The following is a 25,572-nucleotide window of genomic DNA, read 5'->3' on the forward strand; positions in this document are numbered from 1 at the left end:
AAGTGGGGACGTGTGAGAGGAAACAACCTGGTGGCATCAACGTCAGTGATGCCTGGAGGGGAAGGAGGTGCTCCAAGTGTCAGACCCAAGATGAGGACTGGTGAAACAAACTGTCCCCCTGTAATGCAGGAAGTCCATGGGGATGCAGAGATCCACTCGCAGCCCATGGGAAAAGTGCTCATGCTGGAGTGGGTGGATGCTGGAGGGGGCTGTGATCCATGGGAGAACCAAATAGAGAGGGAGGGCCCCTGCTTCCAGAGATAGAGAGAGAGAGCCCTTGCTTCCAAACTAGAGCAGCCTGTCCTTAGAGGACTGCACCCTGTGGACGAGTGATCCATGCCACAGCAGTTTTGGGAAGACTGTTTGCCCATGGGAGGGACCCCACGGCAAGGCAGAGAAAGGGCTCCTCTCCCTGAGTGAACAGAGCACCTCAGGCAAAGAACTACCAAAACCCCCATGCCCTGTCTTCCTGCACTGTCAGTGGGAAGGAGGGAGGGCCTGGCAGGGGAAAAGTTTTAAAGGTTTATTTTACTTTTCATTCTCCTCCTCTGACTCTGTTAGTAATAAATTTATCTTATACCTTTACATTTGAACATCGTTTGCCCTTAGAGTATTTTTCTCCCAGTCCTCATCTCAACTCATGAGCCTTTTGCTAATTTTTTTTCCCCCCTCGCCTCTGCCCAACTACAACAGAAGAGGGTGGGTGAATGATTTTTGGGGCTGTCTGGTGCTAGTTAGTATTAAACCATTACATCCTGCATGAGCATTGGATTAGATAGCTTCAAGAGATCCGTTCCAACCTCAATCATTCTATATGACTCTGCGTAAAAGAAGAAAAATTACTAGTATGCTTCATAATCATTCACAGGTTTACTTGTTCAATTCAAATGTGCATTTCTGATGGTTGGAAGATTAACATACCCATTTTAAAAAAGACAATATATCATCAACATTCTGAGGACAGATACGGGTGAATAGTGAAAACCATCATGCACAGATATTTGTGGTTCATTTGCAAAGCTCTACATACTCTATCGAAGTAGCTTCTGTTTTTATTTATCCTGTTGCATTTCCCTTGCCTAAAATTCCAATATAGAAGTGTAGAAAAAATGTGCCCTTACTTGCTAAGGAAATTGGATATGCCAAGGTCAGAATCAGAGCATCTCATTCTCACCCCATGAGATGCTCTGATTCTGACCTTGGCATATCCAATTATACAGTCATTTCTGTATTTGACTGTAATCTGCAATCTGTAAAATCCAAGCTTGCGTTAGTAGTTACAAATGCAGTTTACTCATACTGGAACATTATACATTAAGTAAGCACAATATTTTTTAACAGGATGATTCTTGTTTCCCCTGTAAGTGCTGGACAAATATATTTAAAAAGAATTAATTTCATAATTATTCTAATGATCCAATTTCTTTCTGAAGACATGAGCCCAACTTCACTCACAAATAAAAGCTTGTTCAAAAAAAGAAATGTCTTAGTCTTATCTTGGCAGTTTTTCCTGGATGGACTGACACAGACTAAGGTTCTCCTCACATTTACACACTAACAATTGTTTAACTTCCCTTCATTCCTTTGGACAAAACCCTTGACTATTTTGTGACATTATTTCTCACTCTGCCTTTGGCAGCTTTTCATTCTGGATCTTGCAGCTCTTGACATTCTCCATTTCAATCCTAACACTGGGTTCCTCTCACCCTACATTACAGATACGAATATCTGGACATGAATATGTTGTCAAACTTCTGTTTTTGAGGAGATGAAACAGGACCAATGTGTCTTGATTCACTGCAAGAAGCTGAAAGAAAATAGTCACAATCCTTGCACCCTCAGTAAAGACTTAAAGAATAAAGAGAAGGCTTTCCATTTTTTGAAAAAAAAGTTATTTCTAAGGAAAGGCTATTTGACGTTCAGTTCTGTCTCCTTGCTTTGGGCTTTCTCCACCAAATCTTTCCAAAGTTTTCTCTGTGGGTAAACTGTTAGAAAATTCTAGCATTCAGGGCAGGGTTCCAGCCAACAGCTTGCTTGCTTTTCCCTGAAGATGGAAGCTTTTCTTCCCTCTTCCCTTCCTGGCCACACAGTCTCCCAAGGACTCGTTTGGTTCAAAGGAGTTTTCATCTTGGGGAAGTACAAGTGGACTCATAGAAGGATTCAGTGAATGCTAGAGCTCATGCAAGGTACCTTGAGGAAGTTTGCTGATATCAAGGAAGTATAGGTCATGAATGTCCTCTTTTTATGACAGAAGGCTATGAGATCAGCTCTCCCTTACTTGTGAAATGGCATAATGAGACTGCTTATAACATTTAACTTTACCTCAGAATATTCAGTTGCAACCAATTGGTCTTGCAATGTGCTTAACCCACTTCTGAAAATAGGGAGAGATACAAGAATCCACAGATTTGCAAAGTTATTAGCTCACAGCTCTATATAATGTCATAGATAATAATGCTAATCTTTCCAACCTTTTTCTCATTCTCATTATATAAAGAAATAATTTAATCTAAAGATATGAAATCTCTATTTCTCAGTATAGAGTTCTATCAAGTTGTTTTTAGTTGTTATCAAATTGTTTCCTTTGGAAAGAAAGCTAACCACAATGACAGTCCCATAAGCTAACAGTACATTTTCAGTCATACCTGTGATCATACTTGATATGATTAATGGCAGAATGATGAGTTTGAGCATTCTCATCAGCAATTCCCCAGGAAATGCAAAGTAGACCTTATCCAAGTTAGACAGATTGCCATATTCCCGTACCAGCACGCCAATCCCAATACCTAAAAGGGACATAAAAATGTTACACGAATTAGATGTAGTTTATAATAGAAACACGTGAGACAAGGAGAAAAAATAGCAGAACAAAAAGAGCAAGAAATAAACATGTTTTTACAACTATGGCACAACTCCTAAATCAGATAAGATCGCATATTTCCTTTTCTAATGATAAGCAAAGTAATAACACATAATTCTGAAGCAGGATGTCTTTAGGTATGTCTTTGGAAAAATCTGATTAGGTGCTCCGATTATCAGTCCAGTCCCGACTTTTTTTACCCACCTTCTAATGGGTAACTAGTACCCACTAGTTCTAGAAGACCCATAACTGGCATTAAAAAAATCAATAGACTATATAAATACTACCAAACACTAAAGAGACATAGTGACATAAATACTTCAGATGATTTCTATTGGTGAAAATAAGCCTAGCCAGCAGCAACACTTTCCGTAACTGCTGCTCTACATAATTAGGAAAGAGAGTGACTGTAATCACTAAATTAATTTAATAACTTCCAGGAAACAGAACAACAAAAATACACTCTGCTCATTTCACAACACAACCGGCTTACAAATATCAGACTATAAATTCAATCAGTAATTGAGCCGTGGCACAAGGAACCTTTATACATCCTCTTATCTTTGGATTATATGAATTATCAGACAGTTCCCACTTCTGAGATAAATCTCAGGTAAGAGTTCTACCAAAAGAAAAAAAAAATCATGGGCTAAAAGAAAAAATTCATCAGTTTGACAGGCAATACCTTTATTTTCCATTCCAACATGATTTTCAAATTAAAATGACTGTTACAGGAAATATGTTGATCAGTGTCTAAAAAGCACTGGAACTGTTGTTTCACACAGAAGCTTGGTAATGCTTCAGTCTTGAATGAAAAGAGATCAAGAGATCCGGTTTCTAACTGGATCCAATGAAAGAACAAGTCAGAACTCCTCATCATCAAAATCAAGCTAAATGAAAATTAAAACAGATTAAAAACCCCAAGATTTTCCTGTTAATACAGATGGAAAACGAACCAGGTAACCTTCCAAGAAAATGAGCTGCTCTAGTCAACTGATCAAGGTGTAATCTCTGCCAATGAATACAGAGAGTTTGAATTCCTTGGAGCAATCTTGAATCTTAACAACCTTGAAGATATTTGCAATATTATGCAAATAACCTTGATTAAAGAATGATAAGATACAATGATATCTATTTCTCATCTACGGACTGAATTAGATGGGTTGAAAATATTTACTCTGCACTTTTAGATAAGCCCAAGCAAGATAAAATTCCATCTGAGATATCTATTTTTCATCTACTGAATTAGATGGGTTGAAAATATTTACTCTGCACTTTTAGATAAGCCCAAGCAAGATAAAATTCCATCTGCAAAATGGTTACATGAATTGAAGTTAGTTGCTAAGGCTTCAATCCTGAAAGCACTAGAATAAATAGCTGAATCTAACCATACAGATAATTTCTGTCTTCAGACAATTCATGCAACTTAGGGTAGACATTTGCTTAAGTTGCAGCAAGACTGAACTGCATGTTTATGGCAAGTTGTGTAATGCCACTTTACTTTCAGCAGGTATGACTAAGACATGTTCTAACCATCTGCCTTTCATTCTACATGACTGTCATATTTGACCGGATGGAAATCTGATCATTGTATATTCAGCAGGATTGCTTGCAGGTAGAAAGATTCACCCTTGTTTTAATTCTTGAGGGTTCTGTTTTCCACTTCTTTAGATTTCACTACAAAAATTTCCCCATGCTCTCAAAATTATAGCAGGGTTTCCTTAAGATTTTCCATCTACATACTTACACCTGTTCTGATTTTTTTTTGAGGATATTATTTACCTAATGACAATAGCTGAGAATAGAACTTCAACAATCTCTTGAAATTACATTATTGCTCTCAATTCCTTATTCATGCAATTTCTTTACAGACAAAGCACTTATATCCATATTAACTTGTGTAGTATGCCAAACTACAGTAAAATGCAGCTACTTTTTAACTGTGGTTAGCATTTAGCATATGCTGCTTGAATATATAATGGGGATATAAGAAATTTTATTTTGTAACAGTAACAAGAGAAGATTAGAAATTCAGCAGAATAAACTTGCTATTGTACAGGAAATGGACATATGTAGAACTTTTTCATCCTCATTTCAATAACCAAGTTCCAAAGTTGTAAATTTCTTCTGGGAATTATAACACAGAAAAGTGTGGTTCAGCATAAACACATTTCACATGGTAACCACTGCTTTTAATATCATATTGATAATAGCAGCCCTAAGCAGAGATGAAGTGTCATAAAAATCTCAATTTCTCTAGATGAATGCTACTGATAACTCCATTATTTCTGAAATTAAAACTAACAATTACTTTTAACAACCTTAAAATACACTACAGTCTTCAAAGCTGTTTCTATATATTAGGATTCCTTTCTTTTAGTTTTTTTATTCTTATTTTAATTTTAGTTTTTTATTATTTTTTTAATTTATGGAATAATTTCTTTCTACTTTCTGAAGAGCAAAATGTGCTCTCTTCATCTTTTCTGGAGGAGTTTCAACCACTCCACCTTTCTTCTTGTCCATGATAAATTGATTTTATTTCTTTTCCATCTCTTCTCTTTGTTTTTCCTTCTTGTACACTTAGCTAAGTTAGGTTATGATTTTTACCACAAGAGCAATCCTTTACTTGTAGGTAAATGACACATTCTGCTTAAGCTCCAGATTTCTGCAGTATTGGGCAGATGTGAAGAGTGACGGTGGAATAAATGGTACAATCCCATCTTTAAATCTTTAATTGACATCTTTAATTTAAATTTTTAAGGAAAATATATCCTTGTAACTGTGCATAGTACAGGATATATAGCATGGTGTCTACATTTCCCCTTCCAGCGCCACCAAGACAGCAAGTGAAAGGTGCACTTTGGGTCCCTCAGATTGTGATGCACAATGAAGGCCACAGAACAATTCTCCTGCCTGAAACCAAATGAAACATCATGTGTCCTAACTCCTTGCTACTATTCTCTCAGGTAGCACATAAGGCTTTTTATAAGCTTGGTAACAGACAGAAAATCCTTCAAAGAAAGGGAGCGAATACAGACGAAGCAAGTGAGGGGTGAGGATGAGAAGAACAAAAGAAGAAAAACAGAGCAGAAGAAAACCACTGAATATAAGCACACCAAGTGAAACCCACTGGCACCCAACTTTAAAGGAGCCCCAGCTTAAAAAGCTGGAGGGCATGCAAGTTTCCTCTCTATAGGATGAGCCATTTTTCACTGTATTACTCAGAAAAAGGGCAGCAGAAAATGCTGCAAGGGGTTACCCAGCACCTGTAACTGGCTCCACTCTATGTAGCACTAGATCAATTACATCTGCCAAGCCTGAGGCTCTACGGGACCTAGGAGACGATGGCTGTGTGTAATAAGGTGGCAGAACAAGTCTTGCCTGTGTATGCGCGGTGAGTCCACCACAGAAATTAGGTAAAACATGTCTTGGGACACCATGGTGTTGAGGTTTCTGTCTATCTGGAAAACCACTTCTGTGACATCTAGGTATCTGGTGAACAGTAATTTATTGCAATCTAATCTCCATCTTGAGTGTTTCTTTGCATATTGCTTTTCTTTCTGAAATGTTATCTAAGGAAAAAGTAAATTCTTTGTATGGGAATGATTATGGGGTACTACGTTTTTCTTCAAGTACCTTGCTGCAGTTCATGACACAGATTTGAAAATGAGCAAAAAACCTACACACAGTCTGTTCAAAACATTCGCATAATCTCTGTGCTCAGTTATACAAGCACACATGGGATGTCATAGATTGTCCTGCAGCTATTATAAACTTATAAAAATGTGCTGGCCATTCAGAAGCCCGCCAAGCAACCCATCATGGACACCATTTATAATTTTTCAGGAAGTGATAGCTAAACCCTGAACTCTTTTTTGTGAGGTCAACAACACAGATTTTGAATTTGAAAACTCAGAAACCCTGAGTATCTGAATCTGCTCAGGACATGCAGTATGACATTACTGTACTTATTTGCTTTACATTGTTACTATTGTGCATTAGTTGCTCTTCAGAACCTGATTGCATCCCTGATAAGAATATGGTATGATAGCATGCCCCTTTACTTCCTTTACCTTCACAGGTAGAATAACTCACAATTTAGAAACAGATAACCTAAATCCACACATAGACATGCCTACTTCTGTTTCTCACTGAAAGAGAATATAAAACAGAAAGAAAAAAGTTATCTAACAGGTGGGACTCCCTCATGTTATTTACATTCACAGATGAGAATACTGGTTTGGGATGCATAGTTTAAATTGACAGGGAGCTCTCCATCAGTGTGCATGACACTGAAGAAACAGCCTATCACCTTCACCTACCACTGACTTTATTATGTGAATGACCCTTAGGAATGAACCATAAAGCAAATAAGAAAAAAATCCAGCATATATTTTTGTAAAACTTCTAATCTGGTTTGTAAAATTATCTGTTCTGTACATGTAGTGCTCTGAAAATAAGCTGTGGTACTTATTTTTCCTGTTTTCTTAAAATTTAACAATATAGAAACTCCTTCTCACTGAAGCAGACTTAGTGACCCTGGCTGATACTGATAGACAGTGTGGGAGTTATAGGAATTTTGCTTTGACACAGCACTGAAAGAAGAAAAAGAAATCAGATTGTTCAAACCTGCTATTATTTAATTGTACTGTAGCAATATCTATTGTGCTATTAACTAAGTGATTAAGCTCTTCATAATTTCACATTATATGCTGCACAGACATGACAGACTAACACAATTACTTCTATCATTTTGGTGAGTCTTAACTGGATTAACCTCGCAGCAGATGATTCATGGAACTGAAAAGGCTATCAAACAAACTTCACTGACTTGATTTCAAACACAATACAAAATATTCAATATAAACATGTCAAACTGCAGCACAGGCAGGAGGGAGTTTTGCAGTGTGATACATTCTCAGTCCTTCAGTAAAACCAATTTTTTTCTGCTCTCTCCACAGAGTTTCTCTTGAGGCTGTCTCTCAGTGCAAAGAAATACAGTGCCTACCACAGGACACTAAAAGAGAGAGTGTGGAAGAATATATTACAAAGGCTTATAAACACATGATTTCCGCTCTTTTTGCATTATTTTTAATACTTTCTAATATTACACATTTTATTGTTTTACATTCTACCTTCCAATAAACATACTGATGTTGATTGAAAAAAGAGGATTCTTGGAAAAACTGCAGGCTGAAGTTTCTGATTTGTCTCAGAAATCTTCCAGAAGAAAGTTTCCATATCACCTCTTGGTGTACTGAAGAATATTTAGTAGCAATGTATAAGAGGATGGCTTGTCCTCTGCCATGGTGAGACCCCCTGATGCTCTCCAATTATTCTGTTGAGGGTGCAGTGGTTGTAAACTCCTCCACACAAGTAACACATTGTCATCTGACTGCAGTGTGAGAAAAGTTCAGGTAGAGAGTGACTCCCTGTGATGGACCTTCAGGAATGAAGGCAAGGTGGAGTGCTGGCCAAGGGGGAAAAATCAGCTTCTCCAGTGGGGGTGAAGGCTACCGCAAACAGCAAACCCACATAACTCCTACTACTTTCTGTGCTGCAGGAGCCTGGAACAGGGCTGACAACATAGGGCAGTCAGCCTGTAGCAGTCACCACTAACACAGAGCAGCCTCTCTGCTATGCAGCCCTGCACAAGGCACACCTCATCCTTAGTCAAACCAAGAGCAGTTAGTTCACTCAGCCAGGAAAACGGAAACAGTGCCTATTTTCCTGTGCCTATGTGACCACAGTTCTGCTGAATCTGAACCAGTACACCCTCCAAACATGCAGAGGGCTAACCAGTTTGATTATTTAACAATGTCTTCTATTGGACTCTGGATTTCCTCTCCTTTATCCAAACAAAGTGTAGATGAATTCCTCCTGCACATATCTTCCAAATATTTTCCATGTGCAGATGCAACTTCTTTCAGAGAAAGCCAAGAAAAAAAGAATATACAGGTGAAGGAAGAAGAAAAACCTTTCTACTGTGCTTCATTTAGCTAGAACTCTTATACAGAATCTACCACTAAAAAATAAACTAAGTTGTATCAGAGATAAGATTTTTTCTTTCAGTTTTCAGCAACTTGTTGAATTATTGTGTTTGTGAAGTACTGTGCCTACAAACATAACAAATTTATTTATTTTATAAGCAAGGTCATGTCATAAACTAAACAATCTGGGGAAAATGACAAGCCTATCCCAGCAGCTATGCAACCTACATTTCTTCATGAATTTGGATGTGTCCTGGTGAAAGCACTTTTTCTGTTGGGAAATACTGTGTGAAACTCATTAAGGTTTTGGGAAAAGCAAATTCAGTGTTGAACACACATGAAGGAGGACTATAGCGTAATTTAAAAAATTAAGAGCTTACTTTTTGAGAGGAGATGAAAGAATTTAGGTTGTCCACCACAGATGAGTGAGGTAGAAATATAGAAAATGGTTGAATACTAGTGATAGTGATGGAGCAATATTTTAATTATTGGATGCATACAACATTTATAGTGGAAATTGTAAGGCTTTTGACCATTAGATTGAAGAATACTGCTTCCTAGGAGGATGTACAGCATCAAATAGCCTATATAGCTTTGAGATGGAACATGACATGTAACAGGATTTTATCTACAATGGTGTAACCCAAAGCAGCAGAGGCTGGATATGATAACCCAGGGGGTATCCTTCTATCTCTCTATTCCTGTGCTTTACAGTAAAATTGAAAGGTAACCTGACAACAGTAACTTGTCTTTCTTCTTTTGCAGACCTTCCTTATGACCCCTTTCAGATATCACTTCTAAAACCATTACCCTTCTCCTTTATCTCATCCATCTATAATGTGTTAGCCTTCTTTAACTATGCAGTCATCCAGACATATATAGGTCTTAGTGCTTTCACAATGTCTCCAAATGCACTACAATTTATAAAGCAGTGTTTTTGTTTAGACCCCTTTTCTCAGTCATTTCAGAAATTCATGTCTCCCAGTTGTAGCATCTAATGATTTGCTTATATGGCCTGACATACTACAGTACCATGGGCACCATTACAATGCCACACACAAAAAACCCAGTAATTTCTCACCCTTCCTTGTAAAAGCCCACTGATTTTCTGTTCTCTTTCCACAATGTTTTGCTTGCTATCCCAAAGCTGTATAAGCACCTTTGTACATGGATAGCCCAAGAGATATTAGCTCAGTAGAGCACATCAGGAGAAATGCATCTTTACTTAAGATCCCTAAAACACGCAAGAACCTAAATGGTTGGAAGCAGTATAAGACAGGTGAAGGCTAGTAACTGGAAATACATGCCAGATTCTAACCCTTGTTGTTGCTTCTTTGATGAGAGAAAAGGACAGTAAACAGGACATTCTGTTCTAGTTCTCCCTTCCTGCAAGAGCAATGGAATGATTGTGACTGAGATAAACAGATGGAAAGGGAATTTAGTGGACACTAAAGATAGACAGATAGTAACATGCAGAAACATTGTTATTCTGAAACTAATGAAGACATCAAAGCATTGAGAAATCAGATACATGACCCAGAAAATTAGCTGAGATGAAGCAAGGCCAAGTTGTTTGCCATTCCAAAAGCATGAAAAGACCATGAAATTTGAAACGCTAACTCCAATACAGCCCTGATCTTCAGATGTGATACAGATGTGCTCTCACTGCACAAGATAATATTGTGGGACTATAAGTACAAATGCCTTGCACAAATCCTATGGGGTGTTTGTAGGAAAAAAAAAAAAAAAGACTTCCAAACACTGCAACTCTAAACTTGAACATTATCTTTTTTGATAGGGTGTATAAGATGAAAGTGTCTTTATGCTTTCTTTCTAAAATGTTAATATAAAATGAAAAAATATTTTGCAATTACATTGCCGTATCTTCCCTTAAATAATATTGGGAAATTTGACACAGTAAATATTTTGCTGATACTAATATTGGTGTTCTTGCTTCAAATGTAAAAATAATACTGGTAGACTTCAGTCATTTGGGGACTTTGCAGAGTGTAAATTGACACTAGGCTCATCCTTTCCTAAGATTTAAAAATTCAGCTCTACTGATAGTTTCACTTCACTCACATTAAGTGAAACCCAGAGACTGTGTTAAAACAAACAATAAAATTGGAAAACTTTACATGCCAGAAGAAAAAACAAAAGATGGGTTTTCTTTGCTTCAAAACAGTTCAAAAGAGGAATCATGCTTAACTTCAATTTCCTTTGAATTCTTTCATTGCCTGACTTCCTGACTTAGAGCATTTTGATCCTCAGTGGCACGTGAAACTCTCAGATGAAATTATTTATCATTCTGCATTTTACTTTCCACTGTTAAAATTAAATTCAGACATTTTCTCAGAATTGCTGTGTTTCATACATTTCTGAAGAGATCCCATCCTATATCAAACTGTTGGCAAGTGTTACAGAGACACACAGACATAAGAATCATCACTGTCTAAAGAGGCATAAAAAGTCACAAGTATCATCTATGCTGTTCTGAAGCACAGCAAGAAGAAAGTCTTCTTTTCAATTTCCATACTACCACAGTTTATTCAAGATATTTGGTCTTCATTTTTTATAATTCCAAATTAATAAAATGGTACACTTCAGAATTCAAGGAAGGAAAAGAATGCTATACAGCTATACTTGTCAGAAACAAAGAAATAATTATTTTGTATTATTATATTCCCCTTATTCCCCAAGAACATCCTTCTTGCTGGTTTTGCTAGTGTATTTCAAGAGACTATAAATCTACTTCATTGTTTGGAACCTTACCACTGTATTGTGCAAGCAAGAAATGGTACTGAAGACAGCCTAAGAGGCTAAGAGCCTAAGCTAAGAGGCCACTTTTTGATAAGGGTACAAGGAGGGAGAAATGGAAAATGGTGAAACCTTACTTCATATCAAAAAAGGGCTTTTGCTATTCAAATTCGATTTGCTAGAGACAGAAGCAACTTATTGTCAGAAAGAGCTAATAGGTTTTGGGGGTTTAGAGGCTGCAGTCAACATTTGCAAAAAAACCTCAGGAATATGGTGAGCTCCCTGGATTCAGGTGGCCTTCTGCATTGGGAAAGGCCATCAACAGAGTGATAGGTTACTAATTGTTCTGTTGTTTTCTTCACCCTATGAGACATTCATTATTGTAAGAATGCACTGGTGGGCTTCCAGTAATGCAGAACTACTGCTATTAAAACCAGCTGTCAAATCCCCTTGTGCCTGATTACAAAGGGAGCACAGCTCTTCATTTAGCAGGTGTGAATGGACCTGACTTGTCTAGAAAAAAATAAATATTCTTAAAGTGAGATATTGCTACTTAATATTATAATATAAAATAATAACTTCCATTAACATTATAGAGAATAAAGGCATATAAACTGTTAGGAGGTATCATAAAACACAAACCAGAAGATTCAGTGGCTAGCGCACTTACCAAATCCTGGTAAATCATTATAGTCACAACCCTCAAAGTTTCTGCAATGCTGGCGTTACAACAGAAACTATGCATATTTTAATCTCCCTCTCAAATGCAGGGGGAAAAGGAGGTCTGATGCCAGCCCAAATCTTTCAACAATGGAACTGCACAAACAAAGCATTTGATCCTGCAGAGACTGAATAAATTCACTTCAGAGGTGTAAAAGTCAGGTGTTTAGGCATGCTCCAGCCTCAATACCTTCCCCCTGCCCTCTCTTTTACTCCATTCCTGCCTTACATCACCGCTGGCTCGCGTTTTTGCGCCTTCTCTGGCTGCCCGGTCCCGGCTCTCCCCGAGCCACCTCGGACAGCTCCCGCCGCCCCTGTGCCGCCCACCCGGCTCCCGGCACGGCACGAAGGTTCCTTTTTGGTTCCTTTTTCGTGGTGTCTGAGGCGCACAGCGTAAGGACCATATACATATGTGAAGAGGAGAACGATGGAGGAAGGTAATGGCAGAGCACAAAAGTGTTTATTGCTGCCTCTTACTGAGACTGCACTGGCACACCCTTGATGAACAAAGGGCTGAAGAAAGGACACCTGACATTCACAGTCTCCAGTGCCATTAGCTTCCTCCTTCTTTATCAATCTCAATATTGCATTTCTCATATTTCCACATGAATACCTGAACAATTTCAGTGTCCCACACATGTGCTGTTGAGAAAAGCCCAATCCCAAGTCACAGAGAGACTCAGAGGTATCTTAAGTTCTGAATATGTTTAGGAAGTGACAGAACATTCTATTCAGTGATTTAAAAAAGTATTTGCAAATTTAGGTTAATATAATCCCTCAGAATAATCTTTCCCAGACACAAAGCTGCTATTGGGGGAAAAAAAGAAAAAAAAAAGCTAATAGATTTCAAAATTACCAGTTTATTAAAAATAATGCAACTTGTGTATAATTATCACTTCCACTTAAATTTCCATGGTAAGAAAAAAAGCTGTTCTGCTGAAGAACTGCACAGTATCAGTATTACAGGCTATCAGACTAATGACACACAGACTAATGAGTAAGTTTTTACACATAATCAGCCTTTTACTTTCATGACTGGTTTGTCTGCGTTGCAGCAGTGACCTTTTGGAGACAATGTGATGACAAATAAGAAATACTCCATGAGAAACCTGTGAAGTGTGACTTAAACTCTCTGTATGCAATTGCCCTTTGGACACCTGTTTCAGGGTGAGTAATTTTCAGGAATATTTCTGGTTTATTTTGCCTTGATTGTATAATCTGGAAACAATGTAACTTTCTATATAAAGGGCTGAAGAAGCACTTGAAGCAAATTGACTTGTAAACTACTTTTGTTAGCTCAGTTGCTTTGGCTCAGTAAGGCCAGTAGAACAAAAATATGCAAAACACACCTCCTTTTGCAGGTATTTGTGTGAGGCTGCTGCTCTCCTGGTTACACATCTCTTCACATTAAGTTGGTGGCCTAAAGCTGACTCTCTTCTAAGGCAAGGAAAATAACCATCTGAGCCTCAAATTTTGTTTTCTTTGAATATGCATTCAGGTGTTTTCACCCAAAAGACATGACACTCCAGATATGTCGTGTACACACTTTAAATTACACCCTCCCCCCACATACTGTGCTATGAAAGAAATTCTGGTACTTTTGAAAAGGGAAAGGACAGGCAAAAGGTTGAATGCTTAAGATAATAATACTCTTGAATGAAGAAGTGTTTGGAATTCTGAGAGGGTTCTGTTTTTGTCTCTTTTCTGAGCCACACACAAGTAATCAGGAAAACTTTTCAACTTAGTAAGGGTACTAGCACAGATAAGCATATTTCAGTTGGATGCTGAACATGGCTCTGAGGATGATGAGCAAAAATCACGATTCCAAATTACAGTGTAGGAATATCAGGTACTTTGCAAAGCTGGACAGCTTTCACAGCATATTTTCACAGCTTGATGCATTTATTACTTCCATACACTTCTGAAAAGCCATTTTCTTCTTTGAAAATGATGTGCCACTCTTCTACTCATAAATGTAAATTGTTCTTCCAAACTAACTACATTAACAAACCTCAGACCAATTTCCCAGGGCATATTAAAAAAAGAATGAATATGCAAATTTAATTATGAAGGGTTTGTGGACTCTAGGTATATTACAAACTTTCCTTATGCTGTAGTAAAACAATAATATATCATTTAACTCCATCTTCACAAGGGTTTCACTGTTCTTCTTATGCACTGTATTTCACCTTTGAGAAATACTGGAAATGCCGCAGATACACAGTTCTTTGCAAAAGGTAATTTGGTCCAAGACTCACAGAATTACTATGAAGATTCTCTTTGACAGTATTACAGAGCTCCCCTGGGTTATGGACTGTTAATTACAGTGCAGCAGGCAGAGAAGTTGAAGGACACAGCAGGTGTTGAGAGCCTGTCCTCTTACTGGGAATTTCTATTGGGTATTAGGGGAATTGGGGTCAATTGCCCCCACAGCCCCTGCATTGTCATACTTTGTGGCTCTCAGAGAAATTTACTTTCAGAATGTTGCACCCGTAGAATCACATCACACTCTTCAATTCTAACTACAAACACTGAAGATAATAAGAGGGGAATATTTCTTAACCACTTCTGTAAATCGGAAGTAAGTACGCCAACTCCTGGAAGACTACCTGACAGGAGTGTGCGAAAAAGCAATTGTACACATGCAAACACAGACACATAAACACACTCCTCCAGTTGTACAGTTAGATTTTCAAAGCAAGGCCGTTAGCACTTGGTATGCAAAACTCATGAAAATATTTTTTGAATGAGGTAAGAAAAATCCAGAGATCTTTCAAACACTGAACGTATTGAGGAAAACACACATGTTAATGTAAGCACGGTTCTGATTACAGCTTATAAATAACTGGGAGGAATTCCAAAATAACAATTCTCTTCAGAACAAATTTCCACCAAAGTAGGCATGGTCCAGCCAAAATTCAAATTAGCAGAAAAGTCATCGGAAAGAGACCCAGACAGCAAGTTACAAAAGTATTTATAGCACCACTTCTCCACAGGAGAAAAAAGTGAACGAGGCTTTTCAAATAATAACCAGGAGATAATGAAATAAATAGGGCCAAAATTATGCCCTATGGAAAAACCTCTTCATCTAAGTAACTTGACGCACTTTCTTTGCCGTCTTTGCCCACTTATCCTTAGTAAGATGGCGTTCAACTCGTTTTTCCTTCAGAAACTTGTTGACCTACAGGGGATATATCTTGCTATCTTTACAATGATGGCCCTGAAAGCCTCTCTGAAAGCCGGATGGCACTGCCAGACGTTTCACCCCCAAAAAGCTCTCAGAAAGCTGGGCGGCACTGCCAAACTCTTCCAGCTGCACCGCTCGTTTGGGCCACCAGAAGCTCCACAAAGCCACCTCCAGCGCTCTCCGGCCCTGCAGCCTCCCTCGGCGGAGGTGCCAGCTGCAGACCAGCAGAAGGCAGGGGCTGCGTCCCCCTCAGGAGCTGCAGAGGCCCGGGGCACGGCCCGCCGTGGGGACCCGCAGTACGGAGCGCCCACAGCCCCCGGCGCCTTCTCCACACGGCCGTCTCCCCCCGCCGATCACCGACCTTTGCCACACGGGCCGGCGGGACGCAGGCAGGAGCCAGCCCGGCCAGAAGGGCCCCGGGTCCCCGCTGCCGACCCGGCCGCCCGGGGCTGCGAACGCCGCGTCCCCCCGCGCCCAGCCCCGCTCTAGCCCGACCGCCGCGGCACCGCGACACTGCGGGGCTGTTCTCCGCGGCCGCGGCGATGCCGGGGCACAGCAGCCGGCCGCCCTCGCCTGCCTTTCGGGCGGGTCGTTAGCACCGCGCCGAGCCGCCCAGCCCTGCCCTTCGGCCGCGCTGCACCCCTCGCCCCTCCGCGGGCCCCGGGCCACCCCTGCGCCCGGCAAGGCCGTACGGTGCCGGCAAGGCCGGGCGGGGGGCGGCGGCGCCGCGCTCCCTGCCTGCCCCCGCGCTCACCCGCCAGCACGGCGGCCACCGTGCTCAGCAGCAGCCAATTCTTCCTCACGAAGCTCGGGCAGATGAATCCCTTCTTGATCGCCCTCGCCATGGCGGGGGTCGGCGGGGCTGGTGCGATGCGCGTCGCCCGTCGCCGAGCCGGGCCGGGCCGGGCCGGGCCGAGCCGGGCCGAGCCGGGCCGGGTTACTGCGGGGAGGCGGAGTAATCACCTGGCAACCGGAGAGGCCGGCCCCCCGCCCGCCCCTCGCCCGTCCGGCCCACCTGCGGCCAGCACACCCAGCTCCTGCTGACAGTACCGGGGGCAGCAGGTACACACACATTTTGTCAGATTTCCCCATGGAATTTGACCCTGGTAGGCTTGAATACCAAAATAGCCAAGAAGCGTTTATTTCGTGTTCAGCTTGCTGGCAATGGTCTCCTTCTCCCTCCCCACCATAAGGTTGATTAAAGCATATATAATATTTGGACCCAATTCCCTGTGGGTGTATGGTTTTCAGTATATCTATAAACGTGCTGATTTTGATTGCCAAACCGTTGGCTCAATGGTAAAAGCAAAAAACAAACAGCCAAGCCCAACCAAAATCTGCCATTGTCTTGATGAATGACATGGAGGAGAGAGCAGAATTAATGTTTAATTTATGTTATTTAATTGCACTTGATGTCTTCCGTTTCTAACCATACACTACTGAGGTTTACCTATTTCTGTCTAAAACAACTGGGTAACTAAGGCCTGAAGGAGACCAGCAAAAACTGCAATTTGAAACCTTGTCACTTCTGCACTTCACATGAATCTGCATGTGCTGTGTGACAGCCTGGAGAAAGAGACAAGTATGTACCTTGTTGAGTCAGGTGAGAGCACTGAAATCCACCTGGATGAGAAGCAAGAGCTGTCATCAATCTCAAGTGTTCAATCCTGGACCTAGATGCATAAATTCATATAGAGACACCTAAAATTGTCCATATTTTTCAGATGAGTAAAACAACTGCAGTAATTTGTTGGCATCTGTCATCAGGAGAATTTAATTTAAAAAATAAGAGGAAGCCTAGTGGTGGAAAGGAAACATATGAGTAAATATATTCGTTTAATTAAGTCATAAAAGGTGCCAGACCTCTTAAAAGGAAGGTTGGCATACTACCACGTTACAAGCTACAGTAAAGCAAACCAAAAATAATTAATGCAAAGAAATGGTAAGAAACAACAGGACTATGACTTTGGTATGGAAATGTCACAAAGTATGAGTGGCACTAAAGAGATACATGAAGAAAAAGGCACACTGGGTTTCAGGGTGGGCAAGATCAGACATAGCTTGTGGAGAAGAGCTCTGACTTCGGATCTCGTTGCCACAGTGTATAATTTTTTTTAATTATTATTTCATCTCATATATACTTGGAGACTCAGATGTTGCTTTTAATAAATCAAATGTCTGATCTGCCCTAGGAGGTGGTGAATTGGTGCCTCTCTAGATAGTAAGAACAAAATGATTTGCAAGATATCTTCAGAATTTAGGCCTTCCTTTAATTTTCTTTCTATTCACTTTCTCACATACCACGTACAACTTACTCTGCTTCTCTTTTCAGCTCTTTTGGTGAAGGGGAAATTATTCCATTTCAGTTCCTGACGACTAGCTAAAATAAGGTTATAATTTACTTATTTCTCTGTTAAGGTTTTGTATTTCTCTTAATACTAGAGCATTAAGTATCCTTTTTTTTTTTGCATTAAGGATTTCATAGTACCTTCTTGGTAGATCTAGAATAAAGGTTACAATTTACTTATTTCTCTATTAAGGTTTTGTATTTCTTTTAATACTAAAGCATTAAGTATCCTTTTTTTTTGCATTAAGGATTTCATAGTACCTTCTTGGTAGATCTAGAATTATCTGCAGCATTCTTAGGACGGAACAATGCCCTTCTGCAGGTACAAAACAATGTGACTGTAGCTGATATATTTCTTCCTGAAGCTTGCAATACCTTAAAGGAGTTGCACAATCTTAGAGAAAACATAATACAATTATGCTTTACGACTTGTGAAGGCTAGAGACAGATCTTATTTTTGTGTTCTGCAACAGCAAGACAATATATATTGAATAATATTGAAGACCTCTATATACCTTTGTTTTCTGTTATGGTACAATGTTCTATTATTTTCAGCTAGTGTTTTGTCCCTAAAAATATTTAAGGGAAAAAGCATGCCAAAGTTCTAGGCTTTTTTCCTTAATAATTGTCTTTATTTTTTTAAATTTCGTCAAAAGTAATTCCACAGCCTTGACCTCAAAAAAACCCCAAAAAAACAAACCCCACAATTTTTTAAAAATTTCGTCAAAAGTAATCCCACAGCCTTGACCTCAAAAAAAACCCAAAAAACCAAACCCCACAAAGTTGATAACACAACACCCATAGAAAATTAAAGAATGATTAAAAAAAAAATTAAGCCTGTGAAATAAGGATGTTTTAAACATCCTGATGAGCAAGCTGTTTTAATTTTCCTATTATAGAATGATTCAAAAAAACCCCAAAAAAACAAACCCCACAAAGTTGATAACACAATACCCATAGAAAATGAAAGAATGATTTTAAAAAAATTAAGCCTGTGAAATAGGGATGTTTTAAACATCCTGATGAGCAAGCTGTTTTAATTTTCCTATTATAGAATGATGGACATTGGCTTTGATCCTGGATGTAGAGTCAAGCTGGCAGTTTCTGTAAAGGGAGCTATAAATTAAAAAAACCCAACATCACAAAAAAAGTATCCTAATAAAATGGAAAAGAAATGTAGCCCAAGCCCATGGATCACTCTTGAAATGTTGAAATTATTAAAAAAATTAATTAATCTATACAAAAAACCATAATACTTTGCGAGACTACCTGCTTGTATACCTCGTAAGTGCAGCAACTGAGTAAACATAAATCTATATTCTATTTAAAACATTTTTTTTCTTTTTGTCTGATTTTGAGACATCCTGAAATCATTATGAAATACATAGAATGCATGTGTGAAAAAATGTTGATACACTCTGTCTGTAAAGATGATAAGAATATATTCTGTAGCTATATTGACTACTGTTACAAAGTTGTCGGAGTAGATCTTGGTTCAGATTGTATGCATGAAAAAATTCTTTAATTTTTTGTGTTTCGTTTTTTTAAATGTTAATGAAACATACAGAGGAATCAGTCTTGAAAATGTGAACACTGTCCTGGGAAACAATGACATACGTTGATTGCCATGGTTCATTTTTTTTTTTTCCTGAAGGCTAAAATAATTCAGATTATTTTGTTGTAGAATTAGGAGCACACATGAATATATAAATAACCATTCTATTGACAAATTATTACCACATGGTGACCTAATATTTACACAGCCATGTCACAAAAATAACTTCCAACGTGTAGAACTCAACTACATTTTAAGTGACTTGGTTAAGGCCAGGGTAGGAGTATTTTCAACATTTTGAGGCATATGAGTGTTTCAGCACTGGGAGATGCAGAGCAGTCCTACTAGAGCATGTACAGTACAGTGCAGTGCAGAGCAGAATGTAGCAAGTGGAAGCTTGCCCTTTCATACATCTTAGAAAAAGGTCTTGTGATTCTAGTTAAGACAGGAAAAAAAATCACTTCCATCTTACTTATTTAGACATTCAACTTTTTCTGCATTGGTTAGCTTATTAATATCATTTGTATTAATTTTGGTGGCAGTTGATTTGTTGCATAGAAAACTAATGAAGTGTCTTTTTCTTTATGGTTTATTGTGAGCATATAAAAGAAACTGCATCAACAGGGAATTAGGGAAATTTTGAGTGTTTTGTTTTTTAAAATGCTTTGATAAAACAACAGTATTTAAAAAATATTTCAAAAAATGTGTGCTAATAATCTATATAAAATATGAGTAGAATAACTGAGGGTTTTAAATTTGCTTTTTTAATTTGAGGCCAGTCTACCAGACAGGACCTTTGCAATAGTTTTATAATAACATAAAGCCATTAGTATATACAAAGTTTGAAAACACAAACTGATCAGTTCCTATCTAATATCTCTTGTCTTAATGAGAAAATGCTACAATAAAAATTGTAGCATTTCTAAGTTCAGTGAAGTGCCAAAGCATATCGAACAAAATGCACAAAGATGTGTCTTATATCTGTAAATACTTAAGTGTTACCAAGCACCCAAAACCACAGAATTTTTCCTTATAGCCTGGAACGTGTGCCTCCTGACATCTGACCTCAAAGTTTAACTTCCATATATGCTATAGTGATAAGAAAAAATATATGATAAGAAAAAAATTCCTCCATTGGGCTTTATTTGACAGATGCACTGATCATCTCAAGGGCAGAGCTGATGTGGTGCTGATTTTATATCTGGAGCCATGATACTGGCTCAATAGCAGTAATGCCTTTTCTTTCACAGATGCTGTTTAATCCACCGTAGTTTTAAACTACCAGAACCTTTATTGGTATATTTAATTAATCCAACCCTCTCTTAAAATTTTAAAGTCATATATATTTCTATTTCAGTAGCTGATTCTGAAGGCACAGAGGGATCCATCTAACTACTTATAACTTACAGAATATTACCAGTACATGCTTTATCTTCTGCTCGCACCAGTTTTTCTACTCTTACCAAAGACACCCTAAACCTTATCAAATTAGTAATTCTTCATGTTTTCTTCAACTGAGCTTTTTTAGAATTGTTGAATTATGGATTAAAATACATTAACAATGGATAAAAATGTCTGGATTTGAGTTAAAATTAACAAAGAGAGGACATTGGGAGGGGTTTTTGTTTGTTTGGGTTCTGGTTTTTTTGTTTGCTTGTTTTGAGAGGGTGTCAGTGGGTGTTGGGGTTCTAAAATTAACAAAGAGAGGACACTGGCAGGGGTTTTTGTTTGTTTGGGTTCTGTTTTTTTGTTTGCTTGTTTTGAGAGGGTGTCAGTGGGTGTTGGGGTTTTGTTTTGTTTTGTTTTCCTTAAATAAATTAAATGCTGTGCAGATCAATGGGATTTTTATTGTTGTTGGAGTCAATGGGACCGCAACTGGGAGAAAGACAACAGCTGCAGATGGGATTTTTGTTTGCTAACTTATAGCCCTCTAATACTGAATATCTTTTTTTGCTACCAAAACCCAGTTTTGGTAACTAAATGTTGTTTTAGCTATTTTTCACTGTTGGCATCAAAACTCATCTGTGTCAAAGTAACATAAAAGAATAATGATGAAAAATTATTAGAATTCCTTGATAATGGTTTACCTGTTAAGCTTTTAAAACCTTGGATGTGGAACTCTACATTTTAGATCACTTCTGGGTTTTTTAGTAAATTGTGTTCCTGGCCTCAGTAAAAATACTGTGTATATTGTCACTTATTCTAATGAAATTTAGAAGATGTTGTGTCCATGTCTTACTTGGAGGAATTTCTATCAGTGAGAAAGTGTGATTATTTTTTCTTGTTTCAAGTAGTGTAAATATTTAATTCTGTGCTCATACATTTTCCTGGCTGCAGACATTTTATGTTGTAAGAAAGTATGCAAGCAGAGTGGGAAGGTGGCATCAAATGTGTTTCACAGATCGAGATTTAACTGGTAGTTATGTACTATTCACAGAAAGCTGAAGGAAAGCCAAGCTCTGAAAATCATTACAGGCAGACACGTTTTACAAAGCCCCAAATTTCTCATTTGCCTAGAAAGAATGATGGCATATCTGTGAAGTGATCATGAACCAGCAGCTATGTAAATCCAGGTGCATACTGTAGTAATGATTTTAAAAATGGTTCTTCCTTTTCTTAAAGGTTCAGCCACTTAAGAGTCCATGAAAAAAGCTAGACCATTATCACTGCAAATAGTTTTCCTTCCTAATTACACAAAATGGCTAAGTACAAGCAAGGATAAGTATGAAGAATACATATTTCTCACAACACCCTTCTTTAGCCTCATGTGTGAAGGAGTTCTGATAGTAATAAAAAATTAATTAAATTTGCACAACAACTAAAAATGTCTGAGTTTTTGAAAAGCATTGAAAAATGTCTGTCTGAGAATATCAGCATGGCAGGGATGAGGTTTGTGTTGAAGGATGATGTCTTCATGAGCAAAATTATTCACTAACCAACTTTTGAATCTTTGTAGAGAAGACAAATAGATCTACTATCTGGAGTGGAGGCTTACCTTTTCACTTCTGGCTTCTGTAATACCTTCTCACCTGCTGACTCAGAAATGAACTCTACTCAAGGCAAATGACTAAATGGAATTTGAACTAGACATGATATATATTTCCAAAATTTTTGAGCTGTGGATCAGGCATTATTGTCTTAAGATGTGACTTGATATTGGGTGTTGCACAGGATATACTGCTCTTTGGCACACCAATATGTACAAGGCAATTCCATCTCAGAAGAAGAGTTGCTTCACAGCAGCACCAGCAGCTGACCTCTAGGCCCATGTGAAAAGGCTGGATCTTTACTGTAGTGGCAATCATGTCTCTTCATCTTGAAAAATTAAGAGGTAAAACTATGTTGAACAAATACCACTTTATTAGCATAATAATAATTTGTTCCTCAAATGAAGATAATGACATTTTCTTGCCATATTGGAGTAACATCATTTAACATTCATACTACAAAAGTACGTATGTATTAATACCAGGTGATGGTGAACAATGCAAAAATTATAGGATAATATTCTACTGTTGCTCCAGCAACTCTGGAGAATGCCTCATTATATATGTTACAAGTAGCCACACTAATACATAGGTAATTATAAAATTATTGACTTCAGCAGACAACTGCTTTTTACCAGTCTTCACAAATGATATAAATGAAATTGAAGGACACTGTTCACCCACACTCCATTTGGAGATTTATTTTAATGAAGACGTACTGAAGCAGAACATGTTTTAGATAAAAGATAATGATAGCAAATCACAAAATTATTTTGGAACTCAAATCTCTTAGTAGTACATTGAAATGGATGAGTGCATGAACACTAATTTAGAAAATGTTCAGCAAGTTTGAGATAATTTGTTAACTTAGATAGCCAAAGATCTGAAGAGCGAAGTTGAGAAAGGCATTCAGAATTATTGGCTATGCAACTCAAAAATGAATTATAGGCATACGATCTGACCTTCTGGGACATATGAAGAGCTTGAAAATGCTCAGTGTCCTTGGCAGCCTTTCTAGCAGAACTAAACAACCATTGTATTCACAATTTGTTCTGAGGAGTTTTATCACCAGATTTGGAGCTTTAGCATGTCTGTGTCTAAGCCTCAGCTTTTTTAGTTGCCTGCACACATTAGAATAAAAACATCTAATTGTGAACGGGGATTCTACTCCGAAAGAATGGGGAAAAAAGGTGGAAAAATACAATGGTAATGGACTGTAAATGGTTCAAGTAAGGAACTTATCTTTTAAAAGATTTTAAAATCTCTTTTTATCTGATACCTAACCTTCTTTCCAGTACTTGAAGGGAGCCTACCAGAAAGATGGAGACAGACATTTTACAAGAGCATGTAGTGACAGGACAAGGCAGAATGCTTCAAACCTCAAGAGAGCAGGTTTATATTAGACATTAGTGTTCTTTACTGTGAGGGTAGGAAGACACTGGAACAGGTCATCTGGAGGAACAGTTGATGACCCATCCCTTGAGGTCAAGTCCAGGCTGGATAAAGTTCAGAGTGACCTGGTCCACTGGAAGGTTTCCCTGTCCACCCTGTTCCCCTGGCAAGGGAATTTGAATTAGATTATCTTTAAGTTTCCTGCCAAGCAAAACTGTTCTATGATTCTAGATCTAGTCCCTTCAACCATTCCCCTTGTCCTTTCACCACATGCCCCTGTAAAAAGTCCTTCTCTTGCTTTTTTGTAGATCCTTTACAGATGCTGTAAGGCTGCTAGAAGGTTTTTCTTGAGCCTTTTCCAGGCTGGAAAACTGAAACTGTCTCAGCATATCTTCATAGAAGAGGTGCTCCAGCCCCCTGGTCACCATTGTGGCCACTCACTTCAACAGGTCCATGTCCTTCTCTTGTTGGGGACCCCAGAGCTGGATCCAGTACTATAGGCTGGGTCTCGCAAGAGTGGAGTAGAGGGGCAGAATTACCCCCCTCAACCTGCTTGTCACACTTCTTGTGCTGCAGCCCAGGACATGGTTGGCTTTCTGGGCTGCAATCTCAATTTGCTAGGTCACGTCAAGCTTCTTATCAAACAACAGCCCTTGTCTTCAGGGCACCTCTCCATCCATTCATTACTCAGCCCGTATCCATGTTTCGGATGACCCAACACAGAGACAGGCACTTGTATCTGACCTTGTTGAAGTTCCAGAGTTTTGCACAGGCCCACCTCTCTAGCCTGTCCAGGTCTCTCTGGATGGTATCCCTGCCCTCCAATGCATTGGCTGCCCACAGACTGGTGTCATCAGCAAACTTGCTGAGAGTGCTTTCATTATCCATGCCACTGCCATGGATATGTAACACTGGTCCCCTGAGGGGACCCCTGGGGATCCCCCAGGGGATCCCCCAGATCATCACTGGTCTCCCCCTGGACATCAAGCTGTTCCCACAACACTCTGAGGGCTACCATCCAGCCAATTCCTTATCCACATGAAGTTCCACCCACCAAATTTGTGTCTCTCCAGTTTAGAGACAAGCATGCCATGTGTGACAGTGTCAAATGCTTTGCACAAGTCCAGATAAATGATATCAGTTGTTCCTCCCTCATCCACCAATGCTGTAATCCTTCATAGAAGGCCTCCAAACTTGTCAGGCAAAATTTGCCCTTAGTGATGCCATGCTGGCTGTCACCAATAACCTCCCTGTACCTCCATTCCAGAAGGACATGCTACATGACCTTGCCAGGCACTAGATGAGACTGATAGACCTATAGTTCCCTGGGTGTACCTTATTTCCCTTTTAAAAAATGGGTATAATATTTCTGCTTTACCAGTCGGTGGATTGCCACAACTTCTCAAACATGATAGACAGCTTAGCCACTTCCTCCATCAATTTCCTCAGGATCCTCAGCAGCTGTATCTCATCAGGTTTATCCCAAAATCCACCTGACCCTTGGAGCTTTCATTCTGTGTATCCTTTCTCCATGCTTTGAAACTTCTGAGAGAGACAGAATTTCTGCAAGAGCTGGGGAATGAAAGCTGTCAAAGGGCACATTAACCCGGGAAGAACACCATGGGTTACCCTATCTCCACAAACATAGATGAAGTGCTGGCTGACAAATTACAGCCCTCCCTGAACTGCAATGAAATGTATGCCAAAATGTTTAGCTGCAAGAAAAAAAGCTGGTGTTATAAAAATGCCCATGATTTGGAGGCAATCTTATTTTGAG

General features: G+C 39.0%; 1 protein-coding gene across 1 annotated transcript in view; it reads right to left on the reverse strand.

The window, feature by feature from the left end:
• SLC1A1 (solute carrier family 1 member 1) overlaps window positions 1–16,443 on the reverse strand; it is a 47,847-nt gene extending 31,404 nt beyond the window's left edge. The window contains exons 1-2 of the mRNA XM_039729816.1: window positions 16,269–16,443; window positions 2,646–2,786 (exon numbers count right to left, since the gene is read on the reverse strand). Of these exons, the coding sequence (XP_039585750.1) occupies window positions 2,646–2,786; window positions 16,269–16,359 (232 nt within the window). The 5' untranslated portion in view covers window positions 16,360–16,443. The remainder of the gene's footprint in view (window positions 1–2,645; window positions 2,787–16,268) is intronic.
• Window positions 16,444–25,572: the final 9,129 nt, after the last annotated feature.

This window comes from Passer montanus, unplaced genomic scaffold (assembly GCF_014805655.1).
Source record: "Passer montanus isolate IOZ18808 unplaced genomic scaffold, ASM1480565v1 scaffold7, whole genome shotgun sequence".
Lineage (NCBI taxonomy): Eukaryota > Metazoa > Chordata > Aves > Passeriformes > Passeridae > Passer > Passer montanus.